The sequence below is a fragment of the Lynx rufus genome, unplaced genomic scaffold (assembly GCF_022079265.1).
Source record: "Lynx rufus isolate CCGP_SWC_20201006 ecotype Redwood Valley unplaced genomic scaffold, mLynRuf1.p SCAF_17, whole genome shotgun sequence".
Lineage (NCBI taxonomy): Eukaryota > Metazoa > Chordata > Mammalia > Carnivora > Felidae > Lynx > Lynx rufus.
Genome location: NW_025814831.1, coordinates 10,863,211 through 10,884,079, shown reverse-complemented (window position 1 = coordinate 10,884,079; position 20,869 = coordinate 10,863,211). Strand labels below are relative to the sequence as shown.

Here is a 20,869-nt window from a genome sequence, read left to right as displayed (position 1 = left end):
CCAGCCGAGGCGACCCCAGCTAATGCAGATAGGAGACCTTGGGCGGCGGCAGCGGCAGCAGGAGAAGACCAAAGGCGTCAGTCAGCACCGCCACTGCCCCGGCGTGGCACTCTTATACCCGGTGGCCCCCAGAACTCAGGGCAGGTACCTGTGGCCACCCCAAATGCCTGGGCTAAAGCACCGTGGGGCCAGCGATGGCCGGGGTCCCCACTAGGCTCTGCGGACCTGCAGCTGAGAGCCGCCAGGCGGGAGACGTGCCGGCTCAGAGCGGCGGAGTGGCCATGAAAGATCCAGAAAAGTGAGAGAAGTGTCGGGAAAGAGGCACGCCCGCCACCTAATTCCACCCTCAGGCCTGGGGATTTCGTGGGAACAGGGACCCGTGAGCCGGCTCTGGAGAGGCTCCCAGATCCCCCAGCTCCAGGGCGGATCCTGCTTTCTCGCTCTGGCTTCCCTAGGCGGCAAGGAGGAAAAGAGTCCTGGTTCTCCCCGCGGGCGAGGGGGAGAAGGAACCCCATGCTGTCCCCTCTCATGGGCAATGCTACCACCCCCAGCAGCCGGGCAAAGTCCCTCTCCACCCCTTCCTAGAGACGAAACGGATTTTAAACCAAGACACCCGTCCTGCGACTGCTTCATATCCAGGGTTTCTTTTCTTTTCTTTTTTTGTCCCCGGACAGGTCAGAGCTGCCCAATTTTTTCATTTGAAGCTACAAACTACGTAGATTTCTTTTCTGGGCCTCAGATGGGGGTGGGGGGCGGTGGGTATGAAATACAGAATGTGGCCCGACTACATCGCCATCACTTTATTGTATCGTCACCGTTAACTTAACTATAAATACTACGGTGGGGAGCGAGGCGCTGGCGGCCTTGGACTTCGGGGCTCGAGCCCCTGCGCACCCCCGACCCCAGGCGCCAACCCTCCGGGCTCTGTACACTATTTACAGCTCCTCGTTCCTCTTTCTCGGCCCCCTCCCGCAAGGCAGCGCGTGTGCAAGAAAGTAGCATCGTCTGTCTGTGCAAGTCCTTCGAGTTAGTCAAGAGCCACAGCCGGCCCGCGGCCGTCAGCTGTCCGAGTCCAAATCGCTTTTACCTTCCTCTTCCCTCTTCTCGGGCGACGCCTTTGACGACGTCTTGTTCCACTTCTCGGCGTTTTCCGACTCCTCCGACGAGGACCGCTTCTGCCGCCTCCATTTGGCACGGCGATTTTTAAACCAGACCTGTTGCGCAACGGAGGACAAAACAACAGTTAAGATCAAAGGCGCGCTCCCCCACGGCCAGGGCACCCCCGGGGCCCTCCGTGGCCGCGCGTGACGCCGGCGTGGGCTCGGAACCCGGGGACCCCGCGCGCACGCCAACAAAAGGACAGGAGACTCGCTCCCGCTTCCGCATTTCCATTCAACTTCCTGGGCCTAAAGCGCCCTCCAGCAGCCTCCGGGCCTCCACGGGATGTTTTGCAAGTTCAGGGAGACCCGAGCAGAACCGAGCAAACCCGGCGGGGGCCCGATCTCGCCATGGAGGGCCAGCAGGCGCGCCCACCTCCACTTTCTCCTCGCGGAGGTGCACCTTCCGGGCCAGCTGCTCGCGGGTACCCACGTCTGGGTACTTGGTCTCCTGGAAGAGGTTCTCCAGCGCTTCGAGCTGCTCGTCCGTGAAGATGGTGCGGTGCCGCCGCTTCCGCCGGCAGTGCAGCTGGTTGAGGAGTTGCAGCTCGGTGCGCGACAGTGTGCCCACGTTCATGTAGGGCAGCATCTGGTGCGGCACTGGGGACACTAGCACCGAGCCGGGGCCCTCGTAGCCTGCGACAGAGTAAGACGCACGGTCAGCCGCCTTCCTTGCCACGGGGCGCACACGCCAGCCCGCCTGTCCGCGACCCACTCCGACTGGAAAATCCTCTGCAAGGGGGTGCTGGGAAGCGGGGGTGCGCGGAAACCGAAGATGCAGGGAAATGGGGGAAGCGTGCTAGAGCGTCCACGCGCACACTCCCAAAGCCAGCTAGGGAATCCCAAAAGCCTAGTCTCCCCATGCAGGCACTAAGTTACAGTTTCCGCTAACTCTCGCCTAAAGTTTGCAGCAAGTGTACAATCCCCCGTGCCCGATCGGCAAAAAAAAAAGAAAAAAAGAAAAAAAAAGTGGAGGGGGAGGGTGGGGAAAGTTTATTTTTGCAAGGAGAAAAGTTTGCGCGAAGTGAAAATAGCAAGCGCCGCCGCCCACCCACGCTCTAGGGACTGAGGACCGAGGCAGGCGGAGGAGGCCGGCGAGAGCGCGACCCTACCTGGGGGCGTCGGGACGCAGGAGCACTGCTGGGCACCCAGCGGCGGCACGGCCCCGCAGCAGGCCGGGCCCACGGGCGCCGCCTGCACGTGCAGCTGCCCGTAGAAGTAGTTGTTGTAGCCGAGGCGGGAGCCGCCGACCGCGGCCGGGAGGCCTGCGCCGCCGGGGGCCACCGGGCGCGGATAGAAGGCGCCATAGTCCGAGGAGGCGCCGCCGCCGGCGCCGTAGAGCGAGTCCCCGTGCAGGGCCGGGAAGACGACGGGAGCCGCGGCGCTGGGCGCCACTGGCAGCACCGAGTCTTTGCAGCGCGGCCGGGCGGCCAGGATGTTGTCGATGCTGAACATGCTGGCGGGCATCCCCGAGCCCCGCGCCGGGACCGGGGGGCGGCAGGGAGGCGCCGGGGAAAAAGCCTCAAAGTGGGGGGGGGGTCCACTCTCCTCCAGCGGCCGACCAAACCGAAAGAGAGCGCGGGCGAGCGCGCAGCCCCGCGCCCCTCCCCGCCCCCTGCGTCCGCTCTCCCTCCTCCCGCCCTCCCCTCTCGGCAGCGTTCGCTGAACCCAACCCGCGGGTAGGACGGAGTTTAGACCAGCTGAACCTCTTGTTGGTTTTATACTGAGTCGACGTCATCCTGGATTTAGTTCCTGGTAATATGCAGATGACAAACAGAACCAGATTTGGCCCTTTCGGTTCCTTTGGGTGGGGGGGGGGGGGCTTTAGGGGAGGGGGAGGGGGGAGAGGTGCCAAGGGGAGGGGGTTGCGGGGGCCAGAAAAGGGATTGTGGATTGCAAATTAATGAAATTAACCTAATCTTTCCCATTCAGCGGCCCCGCCGCGGGCCGGCCGAGCTGGGCGGGCGTCCTAATTACTCCGGTTAATCTCATTAATTCCATTGTGCGGCGCAGTTAACAACTCCTTGCGCCCGACCTCTCCGCCCCCACCCTTTTTTTTTTTTTTCTCAGATTGGGTCCTATTATTGGGTGCGATTTCCTCTGCGAGAAACTCAAATTCATTGTGGCCAGTTTTACTTTGAGGCTACTTTTTCTCCCCACGTCGGAATTTGTTTTGTTTTAGAAAATGCGAGGGGCTGCGTCCTCTTTCAAGCAAGATTAAAAATTCCGCTTTTCCTCCGAGCCCCCAAGCACTCACCGCCTAATTTCACCTCAGTTTTTTTTTTTTATCTTGAGGTTTTCTCCCTAGTGGAACTGGTTAACCCCACCCCAACCTTTTTGTTTTTGCAAAGGCCAAAATTTCTAAAGGCAAAAACGACGAAAGAGGTGCGTTGTGGTTCTTAAAATACATGCATATATATATATATTGCAGTCACTTTGGCTCTGAAATCTACCATAAGAACCCGTAGGCCCTTACACAGCGGACACGAAATTCAGCCGCTATTTAAAATTCGCCACCAAGAGCAGCATTCTAGAAGCGATGCTTCCCGCTGCTCCCTGTGTGGGGGCCGGTAGGTCTATGTTTGTTTGCTTTTTTTCTTTTCTTTGGTAAAAATCGCTTTTGGAAATGGGGTGTCTTCTCCCCCATACTGTTTTTGTTTTCAATCCCAAAACGGGGCTTTTGGGATTCCTCACCCCATTCCCCAACAACTGAGTCGAATTCCCCCCCCGTGCGTCTCGCCGGTTCCCCGACTGGGACAGGCCACCTAGCTGTCCTTCGCCCAACAGGCCCAGGCTGGACTCCCGGAGCCCCGGCGGCCTGGCCCAAGCCGGACTCTGCTCGCGGCAGGCGGCCGCGGTGATTTGCGGGATCCTCCGCGCGGCACGGCCGGTCCGCCGGAGCTGCCGTAGGCGCATCCAAGCCCACCACCGTGCGCAGGCGGCAGAGCGCCTTTCGAGAAGGTAGGCGACGATACGCGCGGAACGAAAGTCGTCGCCCCGGAGGTCCTGCGGGCCCGGCGTAAGCCCCAGTCTCGCAGAACTGACCTTTCTCGGCCCTTCGCGCAGGCACCCCCAGCCGCTTCAGGAAAAGGGGTAGTGCCGAGCCCAAACGAGACAGCCGAGGGCCGGGTTGGGGGGCAACTCGGGTTTCCCGAAGGAGGGCCGCTTTTAACTCACGCCCATTTTCTCCCTGTAGCTCTCTGGCTAATTAACAAGGGTCCCTGCCGGCTTGTCTGATGTTGCTTCGGTCAGGCCACGTCTGTGGGCTGCCTCCTCCCGGGCGGTAGGGCAAAGGGGAAAGGGCACTTGTCAATTCGTGTTCCCGGGTCAGAGGAGCGAAGGCGCGGGGGTTTGGTCCGGCCCGGGGCGCACAACCCCTGCCGCGCGCAGGCGTGGCGGCGAGAAGCTAGGCGGCGGCGCTTCTCCTAGGCCTCCCTTCGTGGACTCTGCACCCTCGGGCCCACCCGCTCGTGGCCCAGGAGCCTTGCTTCTAATGCTGAGCAGAAGAAGAAGTAGTTGTAGGGGGAGACTAGGGCGAGACCGAGATGGGTCTCAGTTTGGGGAGGCAATCGATTTTTTTTTTACAATAAAAACTGCTCCCAGGGGATGGAGTGTGACCCTCTCCTTCAGAGAGGTCACGTCTAGGGTAAGAAGTGCAGCCCTTTCCCTTTGCTACTAACCAGGGATGGAGGCATTTGCTGTGGGAGACTTAAAAATCACCAGTTTCCGGGCACATATTCTCCGCCAACCTTTCCTGGGTTGAATTCTGCAGGGCGATTGATGAAAGACAACTAGGGGCCGCAACTCCTTCGGCGACTCTGGCTGCGTTTGTGTTCGGCGTTGGGCGCCCTGGGCAGTGCGTGCGTGCGTGCGTGCGTGGATTTTTTAAGACCTTTGCTGAGCTGGGCGGAGGCAGAAGGGTTTCGGGACGGAGTCCTCGTCTGTTTCTGCAGAGGTGTTCGGAACCGCAAGGCGCCGAGACTTCAGCCACAAATTTAAGAGTGCTTTGTAGTTTTTGAATAAGGCAGCCTGCCCCCGCCCCCCAAGCATACTGCCTCCTTCCACTTGGTACATTGTTCTCTTTAATAATGAGATTTAGCAACGCCCTAGACTTCGCCTCTTGCTTTTCTGCAATCCTCTCATGGTACCCTCCGACCCCTTTAAGGAAGAGCACTGTATCTCGAGTCTGAGCGTCAGAATTCTAGACCCAACGTTGCCACCTTGCAAATCAATCACCTTGCAAATACCTGTCTAGGTCGTGGTAGTTTTTAGTGGATGGAACCGACGCCAACAATCATTGGGTCCCTTAAAACTGTGAGAATTCTCGAGGCTAGGTGACTGTCGCCTGGGGTAGCTTGGGGGGCATTTTTCTAGTACTTTTCATTGAGGCCAAGATGCAGCCTATCCCCACCCCCACCCGGGTCAGGGTCTCTATCAGCTGGGTCCAAGATCAGGAAAAGGGAGTGAGAAAGCTCTGTGCTCTTGCAGAAGGGACTTTCCGGGAAGAGGTCACAGGGACCCAGACGGAGCTCTGACTCCAGGCATTCAGTCTCCCAGGGAGCTCACCCCCTGCGAGGCGGGGTCTCCCCATCCCCGTTGCCCCTCGATCTGCAGGCTGCGCCTTGTCCGCGGGGAGGCAGGAGCCCGGGAAGGCAGTCAGCGGTGCGATGTCCGCGCTGAGCGTCCTCTGCGGGGCCCAAACCCACAAGTGTCCGCAAGGCGCCAAACAATCATCGCCTAGCCTCGCCGGGCGCAATTCGAATAACAAATGCAACGCACGCAAATTGCCTGCCTCGTGTTGCTAAGCGATTGTTTGTCCGCCCGCACGCACCGCTCAGCATGGGAGGACCGGGAGCGGCCAGAGGCGGCCAGCAAGCGCTGAGGTGGGACGTGCAATAAACACGCCGCTGATTTTACTTATTATCACCCAAACACGATTTCACGCGAAGCAATCACCATGCCAGAAGTCTATGAAAATGTGTTTGTTGAGGAGTCCGTCGCCCCGGTAATGACCCTCATTTTTAATATATTAAAGAATAGATCAGCGGATTCCGAATGCGTAAGGTATATGTGCGGGTCGGCATCTCTAAAGGCGCTTTTGCTCCGCAGTCATCGCTAAATTGATTCATAGAGCCTAGACTAAATTGCTTCTCTGATTTAAAACCGAGTGCCCAGATTTGGAGTGTGCGTCTGGGTATCTCTTCCCGCCCCCAAGATATTTTCATTAGGGAGAAAACTGTCGCCCACTGCCCTTCCACACACTCACACACGTGCACCCATGGCTGTAAAAAAAAAAAAAATGCATATGCGGTCCCAACTTCTTACGGTTTCAGGAACTTTCTTTTCTTAATTCTTTCAGCCTCTCTCCCGGTCACAGAGCACAGCTCATAATCGGATGCCCTTAAGAAGATTTTTCGTGGCATGGGCAAAAAGCCGGCGTGTCCTTTACAAAGGTAGGGAGCCCCCTCGGAGGAGGGCGAATTAGGTGGGTCAGAGGAATTAGGAACAATGCACAGACCCGGCTGCAGCGGGTGCGCGGTGTTGAGACCCCAGACGGTCTCCACAGCGCAGATCGGCTGTATTGTTTGTAGGTGGGCTTTAAAAAAAAAAAATCCAGTGCCTCAAAAATAGTGCTCAAACCCCGGTCCATGGCCCTGCTGCTCCGAGGACACCTCCGGTAGCCCCAGGGGGTTTTCCGCGTGAGGTTGGGTGGGTGGAGTACAGCTCCAGGTGTAGACGCGGTCCCTGCTAAGGGCAGCGCGCCCATTCAACCGGGATATAGGGACCCTTACTAGGCTGAGTTTTGCCGCAAGTTTTGCAACATTCCAAACAGGCGCACTGAGCCTCGGAGGACGAAATAATCAAGGTGTTAGGAAAATTCAACATAACTCGGGGTGTGTGGAGGGGGGTGGGAGTGGGGGAGAAAAGGGTGGCGAAAAATGACGTCTTCCCAAAGCATCCGAAAAAAAAATAGCCTTGGGTTTTCAGGGTTGGAGAAATCCTCCTTCAGCGGAGCTATTTACCAAAGTTTGTTTCAAAGGGACTGCACCATCGCTTTGGCAACTCGCAGAATGCAAATGCCGATAATTTGTTCTCAGTGGAACTTTCTCTTGAAATGATTAGCAAAGTCAGTCAGTTGAAAATTAGAGCGAGTGCACAGACAGTTCCCGAAGCCCCTCGCTCACCGATATCAGCTTCTAAAGTTTTCATTCATGTAAACCTCATTAATGAAGATCTTTTATTTAAACGTCAAGGGGATTTGAAATTTAGAGTAAATTATGAAGCTTGTATGTCTAGCCAAGTCATGGGTCAAATGCATTTGTGAAAAGCTGCTCAAAGAGCATATGGTTTTGAATTTTTCTACAATGACTAGTGTTTAAATAAATTGCTTGTACTGCTTAACTTCATGTGTAATTTTGACAGAAATTGGCCTATAGCCTTTTGATATGTAAACATTTCAGCCTTTTATGCGGTATAAAAAAGACACTCGCTTTTTAGGATCAGCTCAGGCAGTCACCCTGTAATTCAGAAAGCTGGCATCTACCATTACATTCTTGCTAGATTTCAACTTTCCAGTGGCAGCCTCAGGGAGAGAAAAAAAAAAAAGGAAAGAAAGAAAAAGAAAGAAAGAGGATATTTCAAAAGCGATGTCCATTTGGGATTAAAAGCTGCAAATGAAGGGAGAATGTGCCACTTACTATCTGAAAGAAATGGATAAACCATAGTTATTAAAGAACATTTTCTGTCATCTTTCTTTAAGCCAGCCCATCTGAGAGGACACTTAAGCAGGACTGGGACTGACTGCCTTGTCATTAAATGCTTATCTTAGAGCCGAGTCAATCAGTCCAACACGCAAATAGGTGTTAAAAATCTAGGTATCACTTCAGGATGTTAGCGGCGAGATGGCTCTGTGTCACAGAACCCATTAAGATCAAAAATCAGTCTGGGAGGAGAATCCTGGGCATGGGATCGCTGGACACAAAATGGCACGTCTGAGTCACGCATGGTGGGGGGGGGTCTTTCTCAGTGGGAGGCTGTGGCTGGAAAAGGCACAGTCTGCATGGGGTGCAGTTCAGAGACCCCTCTGGGCTGCCAGTGTTTCTGAAACACGTATACATCTGCATAAACCCATTTGTTGCTCATATATCCATCGTCTCCGTAAACAAGCTTGGAATGTGGATTGGAAGGCTGGTTACAGAGCCAGCTGTAGCTTGCCAGTTACCCCGGGTGCTAGACGGGGCCACACAATTGCCGTGGCGGCCACCTCCCCTTCAAGCCCTGTGTTCTCCTGGTCCTACCCTATTTATCCTGTACGTCAGCTTTGTCCTACGCAGACTTTGCCGAGAGACCTCGCCCCTCTGTGAAGTTCTGGAAACACTGAGGGGAGACAGGAAGCAACAGAGACCAGTTTGTGCACAGTTGAGCCACCAAGCAGAGTGAGATCTTCTTTATAGAGAGACTGTCCGGGAGACAAAATGTGATTAAGAAAGAAGACTGGCCGGGAAAGACAGGAGGAGGTGTTTTATTTACATTTCTTACGCATTCCAACACATCTTACTGTGGTCAGCAAACCGGAAAGGCAAGGACATATTTCATAACCTAAAGAAGGCACCAGACTTTTGTTTTGTTTTGTTTTTCCTCAGCATTCTACATTCCTATCTTACCCTTCTGCCCATTTTGAAATGAATAAGGGTAGATTTTTCCTGTTAGCCGTGGTTGTAAAGTTCTTGGAAAAACAATTGATTTGCTAATAAAATATTTCCGTAGCTTTCAGCTGCTTAACTTTTAGGAACTTACCCCGAAAATGTGTCTGTGATCAAAGTTAGCTAGGCGAGACACGTATTGGGGGTAAAAAAGGAAGCCTTAATACTCAAGAGATAATTTGGGAAGTTGTGGGTTGGGGTTTTTTGTTTTGTTTTGTTTTTGAAGAAAAGACTATTAGAAAATAAAACTGAAAATTATGGGGAAAGACAGCCATGCCTGGGTGGCCGTGTTCCGTGTCCAGAAAGGTTGGTTATCAGCAGAGATGTGTGTAACGTGTATTCATCTTTTTAGAGAGGACTTGATGAAATGGTCATTGGACAATACGTCTACTTCAGATCTGGATGCGAGATGGGTAGCAGGTAACTTTACTAGCTCTTTTTCAACATCAGAACGAGGAAACTAACAAACATGTTCCCAGATGTGTCTTGTCCTTCAAAGCAGTCACCAAGGGAGGCTCCTACTTGCCCCAGCATCACTGTCAGTGACGGTTTTGAATAGTTTTCTCAACTCCTAAAAGGTCACTTACTTGGGCCCATTCATTCCTGTCTGCCTTTGAAAGAAGCAGCTAGACTCCTTTGCCCATCGGTCGTGTGCCGAAATCAAGGCTTCCGAAAAGCCTAAGGAGTCGGACGAAGTCATGGGAAGTGGCAGGCGGGAGGGAAGCCGCTTTCAGAGGTCCAGAGGTCACAGGTCCTGTCACCTGCTCAATCCCACCAGCCAGAGGGTCTGATGCTGTCACTCAACTCGAACCTGGCTTTGCCGTGGGAGGAACAGGCTGAGCCCTTCCCAGGGTGCCTGGATAATTCAGATCAGTTCTCTGTCCCCGAAAGGAAAAAGGAGAATTCCCAGAAACAACCTCAACTTTCAGTTTGTTTGATTTGTGTTGGGGCTTTTATTCTCTTAGCCAGGAGATCGAGAGTTTTGGAATACACTGCCCTCCACACACACACACACACACACACACACACACACACACACACCCTCAGCCCCTCCCCGCCTTCATTTTGCACACTTGATCACTTCTGGGCCAATCAATCCCAATACCAGCTCCTTGGTCACCTCCTTTCTGGAGGTTGTGTTTATTTTCTTGTTTGGGGGTGTCTGCCTGCACCCAGGGACAAAAACTGAATGATGCTGGGTCCCGAGGTGGATTTGGTTTCACTTAGCAGTAAAATTCTTTCTGCAGACCAGAAGGTCTTGGATTTAAAATCACAAGAGTCCGTCTCCCCTGTCATTGGGTTGTTTGTAATTTATGTATTATGGGAAAAAGTAGTCTGTTCATAGTAATGATAGCTTGGGGAATTGAGTGTATGAGCCAAACACAGGACAGTTGAACTGAAAAGAACCCCTCTTGTCTACATGATACCTCGCAGGTTTTTTTAACAGGTCCCCGAAGAACATTTCATTCCGCTCTCATAAGGTTTGTAGATATAGTCATTTTCAGCTCTGCCCGGTAGGTCCACGCGATATTTGCAAGTAGAATGCTGACGTCAACAAACACTTTCATGCCCGGCTAATGACAATGCTTTCTCTGAAACTCTAGGATTCTGGAATTATTTGAATCTTAAAGTGTCTCCGGTTGACTCTGAGATGGGAACATAAGTTTTTGATAATGCTATCCACATTCTGATTTCAGCCGCGGCCGTTCTTTTTTTTTTTTTTTCTTTTTTTTTCTTCCCCCCCCCCCCAACCCCTCAGAAAGTAGCTTTCCAAGCTAAACTAGGTGATCAAGTGAATGCTTAACTTGAAATAAGTTTTGAAATAACTTGTTCACCATTCCAGTCCTTCAGTAAAAGCGCAGCGGCAGAGAGGGCTGCTTTCAAAGCTCTCTGCGCGGCAGGGGAATTCTGGTGTTTCTGAGGAAAAGGTAGATATTGAATATGTGTGGCGAATGCACACCCCTCCATATTTCAGGGAAATTCTTTATTGAATATTTCTCGCTCCAAAAGCTGGAGTCACTGTGAAATCTCGCTCCTTGGATCTCTGTCGGGGCTGACCTAGTCTCCCGAGCTAGGAACAAATTGCCTTTTTATGGGCGTATGTTCTAAATGGGAGCAAACGTCTCCATCTTGAGGCATAAGGCCGGAGAAACTGGTATTGAGGGCTGGCCATGACTAGGTCTAATTAGGGCAAACGACTAGTTTGTTTGTTCTAGAAAATGGAGCGAAAAGGGGAGCCCGGGGGGCTCAGTAGGCTAGGCGTCCGGCTTCAGCCCAGGTCATGATTTCCTGGTTCACGAGTTTGAGCCCTGCGTCGGGCTCTATAAAACAAGGAAATGCCCTGCTCATCAGCTGGCTGAACAACACCTTTTGTTCCCTGGCCCCAAGTTACCTTTCCTCCCTTCTGTCCCCACCCTAGTTTGTCAGGACTCTGGCCACACGCGGAAGGCCCCTGCCCTGTGCCGCTCAGTCTTGGTGCCTTCGCTGGCTCTCTTCGCCCCCTCCTACGTGGCCTTCCCCTGTTGGCTCCGCGCGGCCACACTGGCTTCCCTGTCTGGTTGTGCGGACGTGGCCTCTGCCACCCTGAAGACCCCGGAGGTGACCGTCGGGCCTTCCTGTGCTGCAGAACGAGTCCTCTTAGGGTTGGAAATATCTGAGCTGGGACCATATGGGCGGAACCGGCACTTGGCCCTGTGAGTGTGCTAAATCACTTGTTTAAGGAGAGAATACATTTTCACCCTTCCCCTCCCCACCTCCTCGCTTCTACTTCCTCCCCAAATTCCAGGCGAAAGATCGTTAGCAGGGGAGTGTTAATTAGCCACAGTGGGTGCTCTCCTGAAGTAGATAAAAGAGCGGGTAAGGGAGAAGGGCTGTCCATCTGTTAACCCCAGGCAGTTAGTTCTCCCAGACACTGCCTGGCGTCATCATGCGGCTGGCGTGTGCATAGGAGTGCGCTGGTGTGCAGGTAGCCTTGGGCTTTCCAGCCACACCTGTGTGCCAAGGTAGGCCGACGGTCACCTTTGAACCTGAGGTCTGACACATCTGGGTGGGGCGTCCCACTGTCATCGGGGTGGGTCCTAAATGAAGAAAGCAGGAAGACTCTCCAGGACTTCCCCGGTTGTGTCTCCCCTGGAGCCTTCCTTTTCCCATCTCTGAAATGGGGGAGCGATCAGGAAACCAGCTGCAAATCCCCTCTTAGCTCAGACCTCGGCCGCTGGTCACCGTTAGCTTGCGTTCTGACCTTGTTCAGGGGAGATGCGTCCCCACTTCCCAGCGGTGCAGCCAAAGGGGTCAGGATCCAATTCAGGGCCGCGTGGCGATGTGGGAGCAGAGCTGTCCGGACAAAGCTGGCCCTCCGGGATGGGTAGATGGGTCTCGGGTAGTTGAAAAAACTGCTTTTGAGACCCTAAGCGGGGACAGGAATTGGGGGTGGGCCCTCGCCACCTTTGGGGGTCCTGTTTTCAGTCTGCGGTTACTACTCCCTGCCCCTCCACGGTGACAAAGCGAGTCAAGGAGAGACTCTCTTGCAAAAGAGCAAATGTTGAACACTGGCAACACGCTCAACGGTCCCTGTCTGATTCCATTCCAGAGCTCCCGATTCCAGAGTCCCTTCCCCCCCCCCCCCCCGCCCCAACCCCCGTGGGTGGTGTGGTGGCTGAAAGTCCCATCTTCATTGTCAGGCTGCCTTCCAGCTCTGATGCCCACGAGCTGTGTGAGCCGGAGACAGCCCTGTGACCTCTCGGAGTCTCAGTCTTCGAGTCTGTAAGATGGGGGTGGGTACGAATGATCCCGTTCTCAGGGCGAGCGATCCAGCGTGTGTGCCCGTGGAGCAGCTGCAGTCATTTGTCATTTGTAGGGCGGAAAGTCCTTGCCACCTCAAGGGGTGTTTACCATTAGGGCCCCAGCTCTTGCACACAAATAGATCAAGGGACAGGAGAGCCTAAATATCTGCAGTGGTGTAGACAGAGGCCTGGGCTTGGTTCCCTGCACAACAAAAAGCCTCAAATCCTTTCCCGGGGAAATTCCCAAGGAAAATGGTGTGTCGCTTACGAATTGCAATTCTCCGGGGGCGCCTGGGTGGCTCCGTCGGTTGAGCGTCCGACTGTGGCTCAGGTCGTGATCTCGTAGTTCGTGGGTTCGAGCCCCGTGTCGGGCTCTGTGCTGACAGCTCAGAGCTTGGAGCTTGCTTCGGATTCTGTGTGTCTCTCTCTGTCCCTCCCCTGCTCATGCTCTGTCTCTGTGTGTCTCAAAAATAAATATAAACATTAAAAAAATTTTTTTGTTTAGAAAGAATAGCAATTCACTACCTCCCTTGATTCTCAGATTAAAGCAACAGGGAGCCACGGGGGGTCAGAGGAGTCTAAGGACTTCGCCCCAGGTCTCAAAGCAGGTCGGGGTGCCATCATTCCTCGCTGGGCCTCCTGGTAGCCTGGGGCTCCTTCCACCAGACCCGTCCTGGTGCAGCCTAGCGCCTGCTTCTTCAAACAACCAGCTTGACTCCAAACCCACTGTGGGAAAAATCAAGGGGGCTTCCAGCTGTGAGGAGTCTGAGAAGCTGAGGGACCGCTCGCTGGGAGGGTGGGGTCCTTCGCTGGGAGGGTGGGGTCCTCCGGAAAAGCTGTGCACACACCTCCCGAGGTATCTTTGCCTCCCAAGGAAGCCAGTGCGGAAGGGGCAGTTTTTCGGTCAGAGTTCACTTGTGACCCCAGGCTCTTCCCCTCCCCTCCTCCTCCCTGCCACCCTGCCCCAAACCTCTTTGGGCGTGGCCTATATTATTCATAGGTTAACCTACTGAAGGTTAAGATTTAAGACCCCCTGAGTAAATCCACCCAAGCAAGCCCTTCCACTCATACTATACACGAGGTCTGCAGAAGGATATTCACGAGGGATAATGAAATTTATTTGGAACAACCTAAATGTTTACCGGTAGGGTACTCCTTAGATAAAGCAGCATGCACCCATAATAAATAACCACACGGCCATTGAGGAGAAGAAGGCCATCTCGTATGTACTAATATGGAAAGATCTCTAAGATGTCTTGTTGAATGGCAAAGTTAAGTTATCTGAAATATTATGACTGTGTGTGTGTGTGTGTGTGTGTGTGTGCACATACACAACAGCAACATTGACTATGGGTTCATAGGGGTTAACGTTTGGAAGGCAGTTAGAACAATGCATGGAACACAGTAAGTGCTGTATGGTGTTTGAGAAATGAATATATAAACGCACAAAAGAGAAAGATCTAGAAGGTCCACCAGTGAATTAACAGGACCAGTCACCTCTTGTAGGAGGGGCTAGGATTGGAGTAGATACTTAAAGAGGACTTGAGCCTTCCTGCTAATGTTTTACTTTTGAACAAAGACACAGCATTCGTGTTTTACTTGTGACGTTAAAATTCAATGTGCATCGAAACCCAGTATCTCCAAAATCTGAAACTCCTTTCCCCCTCTGCATGGGCAGTGTTCCAGGGAAAGGGGACCCAGGTCAAACAAATAATGAGATAAGCGACTACACCCCACCCCCATCCCCATTTCCTCAACTAACACCTCATCACAGGCAAACAACATCCTTGGAAAGGAGTCCCCCTCGCTAATGACTCACTCCCCTGGGTTCCTGGACAATGGCTGGGGGTGTGAAGAGGACGGGACTCCTACGTGGACACATTATAGGTTTAAAGTCTTAAGATTGGATTCTAGTCCCCAAACTTACCGATCAGATGCGTAAGTCACTTCTTCTCATTCTGCGACAAGGATCCCAACCTTGCCTTAAGTTCCCCTTAATTCTGGAGAGACCAGTGAGCCTTTAAAATTATAATCATCTTTGTCCCTTGGCACCTAACAGTGCCTGGCGCGAGGTAGGTGCTCAGTGGATGTTTGTGAAACTGAGCTGAAAATAGTTTGTAAGGAATTTCTGCGTGCTGGGCACTGGGCTGCGTGCTGGGGCAGAAAAGACGAATTTGCAAAAGTCCCTGACCTCATGGTAAGTCCCTTACGCTCAAAGAGATTTCCAGCAGTAAAAAGCCATGGCTAAGGAGAAATAAAGCAGGTGATCTTAGCTCTTGGTGCAGTGAACAGGACGGGACATTATTGTCACAGCTCAGTGTGTTGCAGCAGACGGAACACAGATGTCTGAGTTACACGGAGTCGCGTAAACTCGTAACTCAAATGTAGGTGCCGAGTTTGATTTTGATGTCTGTATAGCCACAGATCCTGCTCAGGCTTTTTCTGATGAGCCTGCTTGATCTTGTGCTGACAATCAGGGCATGTAACTTTGATGTCATGAGATTTCGGACCATCCACCGTACTCAGACCTGAGCCCAAATCCTGGTTTCACCAACCCATGGCCAGGTCACTAGGGTGCCAGGGCGGGTTCCTGGGGTTTCAGAGCCTCAAGGATCATCCGTGTGAGATTGTGAGGACCGCTCTCGGGTTGTTGGATGGATGATAAGTACTAGGTGCCTAGAAGGGGTCCAGCCAATGGGAGCATTCTGGCCTGGACAGGAAAGAAGGCAAGACACCTGTGCCCTCACAGAGCCTGCTCACCAAATGGTAGCCTGGGGAGGCTTTCTGGATGTTCGGATTTAGCATTTTCCAAGACCCCGAACACCTTTAAGACTCAAGGCGTTGTATGGCTACTCAAAGTGACGCTGAAAATTAACCTCGGTCCTCTTCAAGGGCTGAGATAAAGACAATCTGGATGGTATTTCCTTATCTTTAATTTACTTTAAAGGCTTTTGCACTTGAGTTATTATCCTCATTTGCGCGTGAGGAAATGGGATCCTGGAAGGTGAAGCGATCGATCATGCAGATTGTAAGAAAGGAGCAGAAGTCTTAGACCAACCCAAATCTCCCCCCAAAGCCGGTATTCTTTGCGCCTCAGCACCTGGCGAGGCAAAGAGGTGATGCAGAGAAAGGAAATTTTCAGCAAGGGCTTTCTGGGTTAGCTTCCTTCGGAGGGTTTGAATCTCCCTGATCTCAGTGTTTGCATCTATAAAACGCGGCTACTTGTCATCCTGTCCACCTAGGTGGTTGTGAGGAATAAAGGAGCTGGTTAGGAATAGCTTTCACAGGCATGGTGGCCCAGACGGTGATGCTCTATGGAAACACAGGGACCTAATTCACAGAAGTTGGACTCTTGTCAGAGGAAAACAACTTAACGTTGCTTGCGCTTTCCTTCGTGGGCACGTGAGAAAATGATATGTAATAGAATACTCTATGGCTACATGAGCCTGAGGATCTCATCACATAGGGGTGCCTGGGTGGCTCAGTCGGTTAAGCATCAGACTTTGGCTCAGGTCGTGATCCCACGGTTCGTGAGTTTGAGCCCCGCATGGGGGGTCCTCTGTCCCTCTCTCTCTCTCTGCCCCTCCCATGCTCACGTTCTGTCTCGCTCTCTCTCAAAAATAAATAAAGCTTAAAAAAGTTTTAATGAAAAAATCTCATCACGTAAGAATGAAGGTGCTAAGTGGGTATGTCTGTACAGATGTGCACGTGACATTGGCATGGTGCTTAGCAGGTGTTAAGGTAGGGTTAATTAAGAGATATGGTGGGCGGGTGAGACCAGGATTTGAACCAGGCACCTGGTGGATAGCTGCCTGGCTGCCTTCTTCTCGACCATTCTACTTCCCATTCTGCCGACGCCAGGGGAGTGGTTAGCACTTTGCCGACTGCCCCAGGGGCCGCTGTGTCTGGGGATCCCTGCCCCACCCTTCCTCCTTTGCAGCACTGGGGACAGTGTGGAGTGCTTGGAAGACTTGGAGCTGATGGCAGGTGTGGGGTGTGGCCAGATCGCTTTAGCTCTCTTCCTCTCCCGAAGAGGGCTGTGGCAGGGCTGGGGTGCCCACCTGCGCCTGGAGGGCTGATGACGTGGACAGACTGACATCCAGGCCAGCTGCAAAGAGCTGGGAAGCAGGCCCAGCCGGGCTGCCTCCAGCAATGAAAGAATGTTCTGGAAACCAGGGCAAAGTTGCTAGTGCCTTGGAATGTGGGCAGCCCTCTGCCAAGTAGCAGGTCCCACATTCCCGGTAAGGTTGCTAACTGCTGGCCTTGGGGCTGGGGACATCATGGGACACAGGATCTGAAGCAGGCTCCAGGCTCTGAGCTGTCAGCGCGGAGCCTGACGCGGGGCTCGAACCCACGAACCACAAGATTATGACCTGAGCTGAAGTCAGAGGCTTAACCGACTGAGTCCCCCAGGCACCCCTGGATTTAATTTACTTTTATGTGTTTCAGTATACTGAAATTCATTTTCCTATTGGTGCTCACATTTTCCTGTCTCTGGCGAATGGGAACCTTCCCAAATTTGCTTCTGAGTCCTAAGCTGACACAGCTCAGTCGTCTTTCATGGCTGCCCTGCTTTCTTGTTTGACAGGATGTTCCAGAATGATCACATTCATTTCCTGCCCGAGACCTGGAATCAACCATTCCTGGTTTCTTTGAGTGAGAAACAGTATTTAGAGACCATAGTCTGATGCTGGGGATGCTCATTTATACTGTTTAGATATTGTTCTGGGTCTTTTCGGTAGATTTAGAGTTAACAGAGTGAAGAAAAAATCCAGATCATTTTTTAAAGGATAAAATATACCATGAGTTTGTTCTGATGTTTCTAATCCTAACTCAGGTTATATTTAACCTTTTTAAACTCAGATCTCCATCTTTTTTCCTACACCAAAATCTTGGCTCCCAACGCTAACAAAAATAGCTGAGGGGTGCCTAGGTGCCTCAGCAGGTTAAGCATCCGACTTTGGCTCAGGTCATGATCTCACGGTCCGTGAGTTCGAGCCCCGTGTCGGGCTCTGTGCTGACAGCTCGGAGCCTGGAGCCTGCTTCAGATTCTGTGTCTCCCTCTCTCTCTCTCTCTCTGCCCTTCCACCGATTGCATTCTCTCTCTCTCTCTCTCTCTCTCTCTCTCTCTCTCTCAAAAATAAATAAAAGCCTTAAAAATAGCTGACATTTATTGGATGATTATATGCCAGGCCCTAGCCAATACTCACAACCAGCCAAGAGCCATGTTATTATTACACAAGGGAAGTCTGAGGCTCAGGGAGGCTGGAGAAGCTGCCCAAGGTCACGCAACTAGTTCAGGGCAAAGTCAGGAATGAGACTCAGGCAGGGTGGCTCCGGGGTGAGACCCTCCACACTCCCCTCCTTAACCACCTCCCTTTGCTTAGAACAGTGGCCCATGGAAGGCAACCAGGGCCCCGGAGAGAAGCAATTAATAGAGCAAAGAAATTGAGTGATCACTTCCACAGAGGGCTGGGGAGACCGGGAAGGCTTCTGTAATGTTCTGGGTTCAGGGGGACACAGTCTAGGCCATGACAGTGACAGGCAAGGCCTGTCATGCCTGGTGCACCATAGATCATGTTAAATCTCAGAAAGATAAGCCAACTTCCTCCTTCACTGACACGGCACCAGGGCATTTTGGGTAACTGGCTTGTGTTAGTTCTGCCCCGTATTAGCTTGACCTAGTTCTGCCCCATATGAGCTTGACCTTGAGGGTGAAAGGGAGTAAAAATGCCACCCTTCCCAGCAGAGTGAGAGTCAGGGAAGGGGTTCCCGTGGTGGAGTCCCGTAGTCAGCAAAGACTGGATGAGGTCATGGCGGCCAGCCACGATGGCCCCAGTGGAGCGCAAGGCACCCCTTCTGCAGCGGTTCTGACTCCCCTCTACTGACAAATGAGGAAACCGAGACTGGAGACAAAGAGACTGTCCTGAGCTTAAGCAGCTGTGATGTGGTACAACCTGGCCATGACCCCAAGGCTCTGACTCGAGCCCGGGCTCTTCCCTCAACATTTTGCAACCCATGAACGTGGGGTCATTTTGCCGACGGTGGGTGTCGCTGTAACAAAGTGCCACCCATGGAATGACCTAAACAACAGAAACGTATTGTCCCACAGTTTGGAGGCTGGAAATCCGAGATCGAGGTGTTGGCAGAACAGATGCTGAGAAGGAATCTGTTCCGGGCCTCCTCCCTCCAGGCTTCTGGAAGCCTCGGTGTTCCTTGGATTGTCGGTGACATTCTCCCTTTGCAGCATCTTCCCTCTGTGTGTATGTCTGGGTCCAGATTTTTCCCTTTTAGAAGGATGAAGGTCATACTGGATTAAGGCCCACCCTGATGACCTCATTTTAACTTGATTTCCCCTATAAAGACCTTATCTCAAAATCAGGTCATGTTCTGAGGTATTGGGTTAGGATTTCAACAGATGAATTTGGGAGGGACCCATCAATCCATGACACTGGGGATGGGGGGATGCTTTCCCTACTTGGTACCTATGTGCTGGGCAAACCTTAGGCTCCAGCAGCCGGCTCCAGGCTGCTGGGTTTCTTCTGAAGCTCTCACTTAACGGTTTCCTGTCCCTCCTTTCCTGTGTGTGTGTGTGTGTGTGTGTGTGTGTGTGTGTGTGTGTGTATCCTCAGTGCTCTGTCTGCTTTGTGTCCCCCATCTGATCGTGAGCTGCTCTGGTGGCAGAGACCACATCTTGGTTAATCTTGCCCCTTCCTCCCAAACCGTGCTTTGCGGATTAAAAATTCTCCACACAATGGAGTAACATTTTCCAGGCCTTTATGTTAAGGAAATGCAACCGCTCACCTGTGTTCCCCCCACTCCCCTCCCTCCTTTACAGCTTTAAAAATAATTTGCAGCTATCCTAATAAAACTCAGTTCAGGGCACAAATCACGGATGGATGCTAAAACCTCTGGGTGAAATTGTTAGGAAATGTGATACTTACACACTATCAGAGTCTTGTGCTACAGATTACTTATCACTTACAAAAGGAGACCAGAGATTTCTTAATAATTGAAAGGGAGATGGGGTGCCTGGGTGGCTCAGTCCGTTAAGCGTCCAACTCTTAATTTCAGGTCATGAAATCTCAGGTCGTGATCTCAGGTCTCAGGTTATTATCTCATGGTTCGTGGGATCAGGCCCTGTGTGAGGCTCCTGCTCTCTGGGCTGGTTCTGGGCTCCTCTCTCTCTGCTCCTCCCCCTGCCCATGCGCTCTCTCTTTCAAAATAAACATTTTAAAAAATCTCTTTAAAATAAAAGGGAGAAAATCTAGGACTGCCTCAGTCAGTGATCACAGTTACCTTCAGCAGGATGGGACGATGGACAAACACCACCAGCCCCTGTGGGATATAGTGGGAAGGATACGGGGTCATTTATGCTGCATACGTGTAAAACATTTTCAACTTGATTCTGATAATGAAGAATCATTCAGACATATCCAGATAGGGGAGGACTCTACATAACAGCTATCCCGTAATCTTCAAAAATGCCAATACCACGCGAGATAAAGGAAGGTTAAGGAATTGTTCCAGACTGAGGAGACCGAGGACACATGACAAGTAAATGCAGCATGGAATACTGGTTTGCATCCTGGATTCAGGGAAAGTTGCTCGGAAAGATGTTATTGGGGAAATTTGAATATGGAATGCATATCAGATATTATAAAAATGTTAACTTTCCTGGATTTCATAATGGTAACTATTACATAAGAGAACAGGCTTCTTTTTTTTTTTTAAGTATATTTATTTATTTTGAGAGAGAGAGAGACAGAGACAGAATCCCAAGCAGGCTCTTTGCTCAGTGTAGAGCCCCATTCCAAGAATTGTGAGATCATGACCAGAGCTGAAATCAAGAGTCAGACGCTCAACCCACTGAGTCACCCAGGTTCCCCTAGTTCTTAAAAAATATATACTGAGTGCTCACTTCAGCAGCATAGAGACTAAAATTGGAACGATACAGAGAAGGTTAGCATGGTCCCTGCACAAGGCTGACATGCAAATTCATGAAACGTTCCAGATTTTTAGAATTTCTGTACAGGCATACCTTAGAGATATTATGAGTTTTGTTTCAGATGACCACAATAAAGTGAATATTGCAATAAAGTGAGTCAAATGAAAAAGAAAAGAAATATGTACTGAAACATTCAAAAATGAAAGGTCCTGGGGCGCCTGGGTGGCTCAGTAAGTCAAGTGTCCGACTTCGACTCAGGTCATGATCTCGCGGTTCGTG

At 51.8% G+C, this 20,869-nt stretch overlaps 1 protein-coding gene and 1 non-coding gene across 2 annotated transcripts; one reads left to right on the top strand and one right to left on the bottom strand.

Moving 5' to 3' along the window:
• Positions 1–720: 720 nt before the first annotated feature.
• On the bottom strand, positions 721–2,624 carry GSC (goosecoid homeobox). The gene is made up of 3 exons (XM_047079913.1): positions 2,270–2,624; positions 1,534–1,793; positions 721–1,214 (listed from the first exon to the last, which is right to left on the bottom strand). The coding sequence occupies exons 1-3, from the start codon at positions 2,622–2,624 to the stop codon at positions 1,059–1,061; spliced, it is 771 nt and encodes a 256-aa protein (XP_046935869.1). The 3' UTR covers positions 721–1,058.
• A 17,931-nt stretch (positions 2,625–20,555) lies between these two features.
• On the top strand, positions 20,556–20,662 carry LOC124512731 (U6 spliceosomal RNA). Its single transcript, XR_006962241.1, has one exon. It is a non-coding gene; the product is annotated as a U6 spliceosomal RNA (small nuclear RNA).
• The last annotated feature ends 207 nt before the right edge of the window (positions 20,663–20,869 follow it).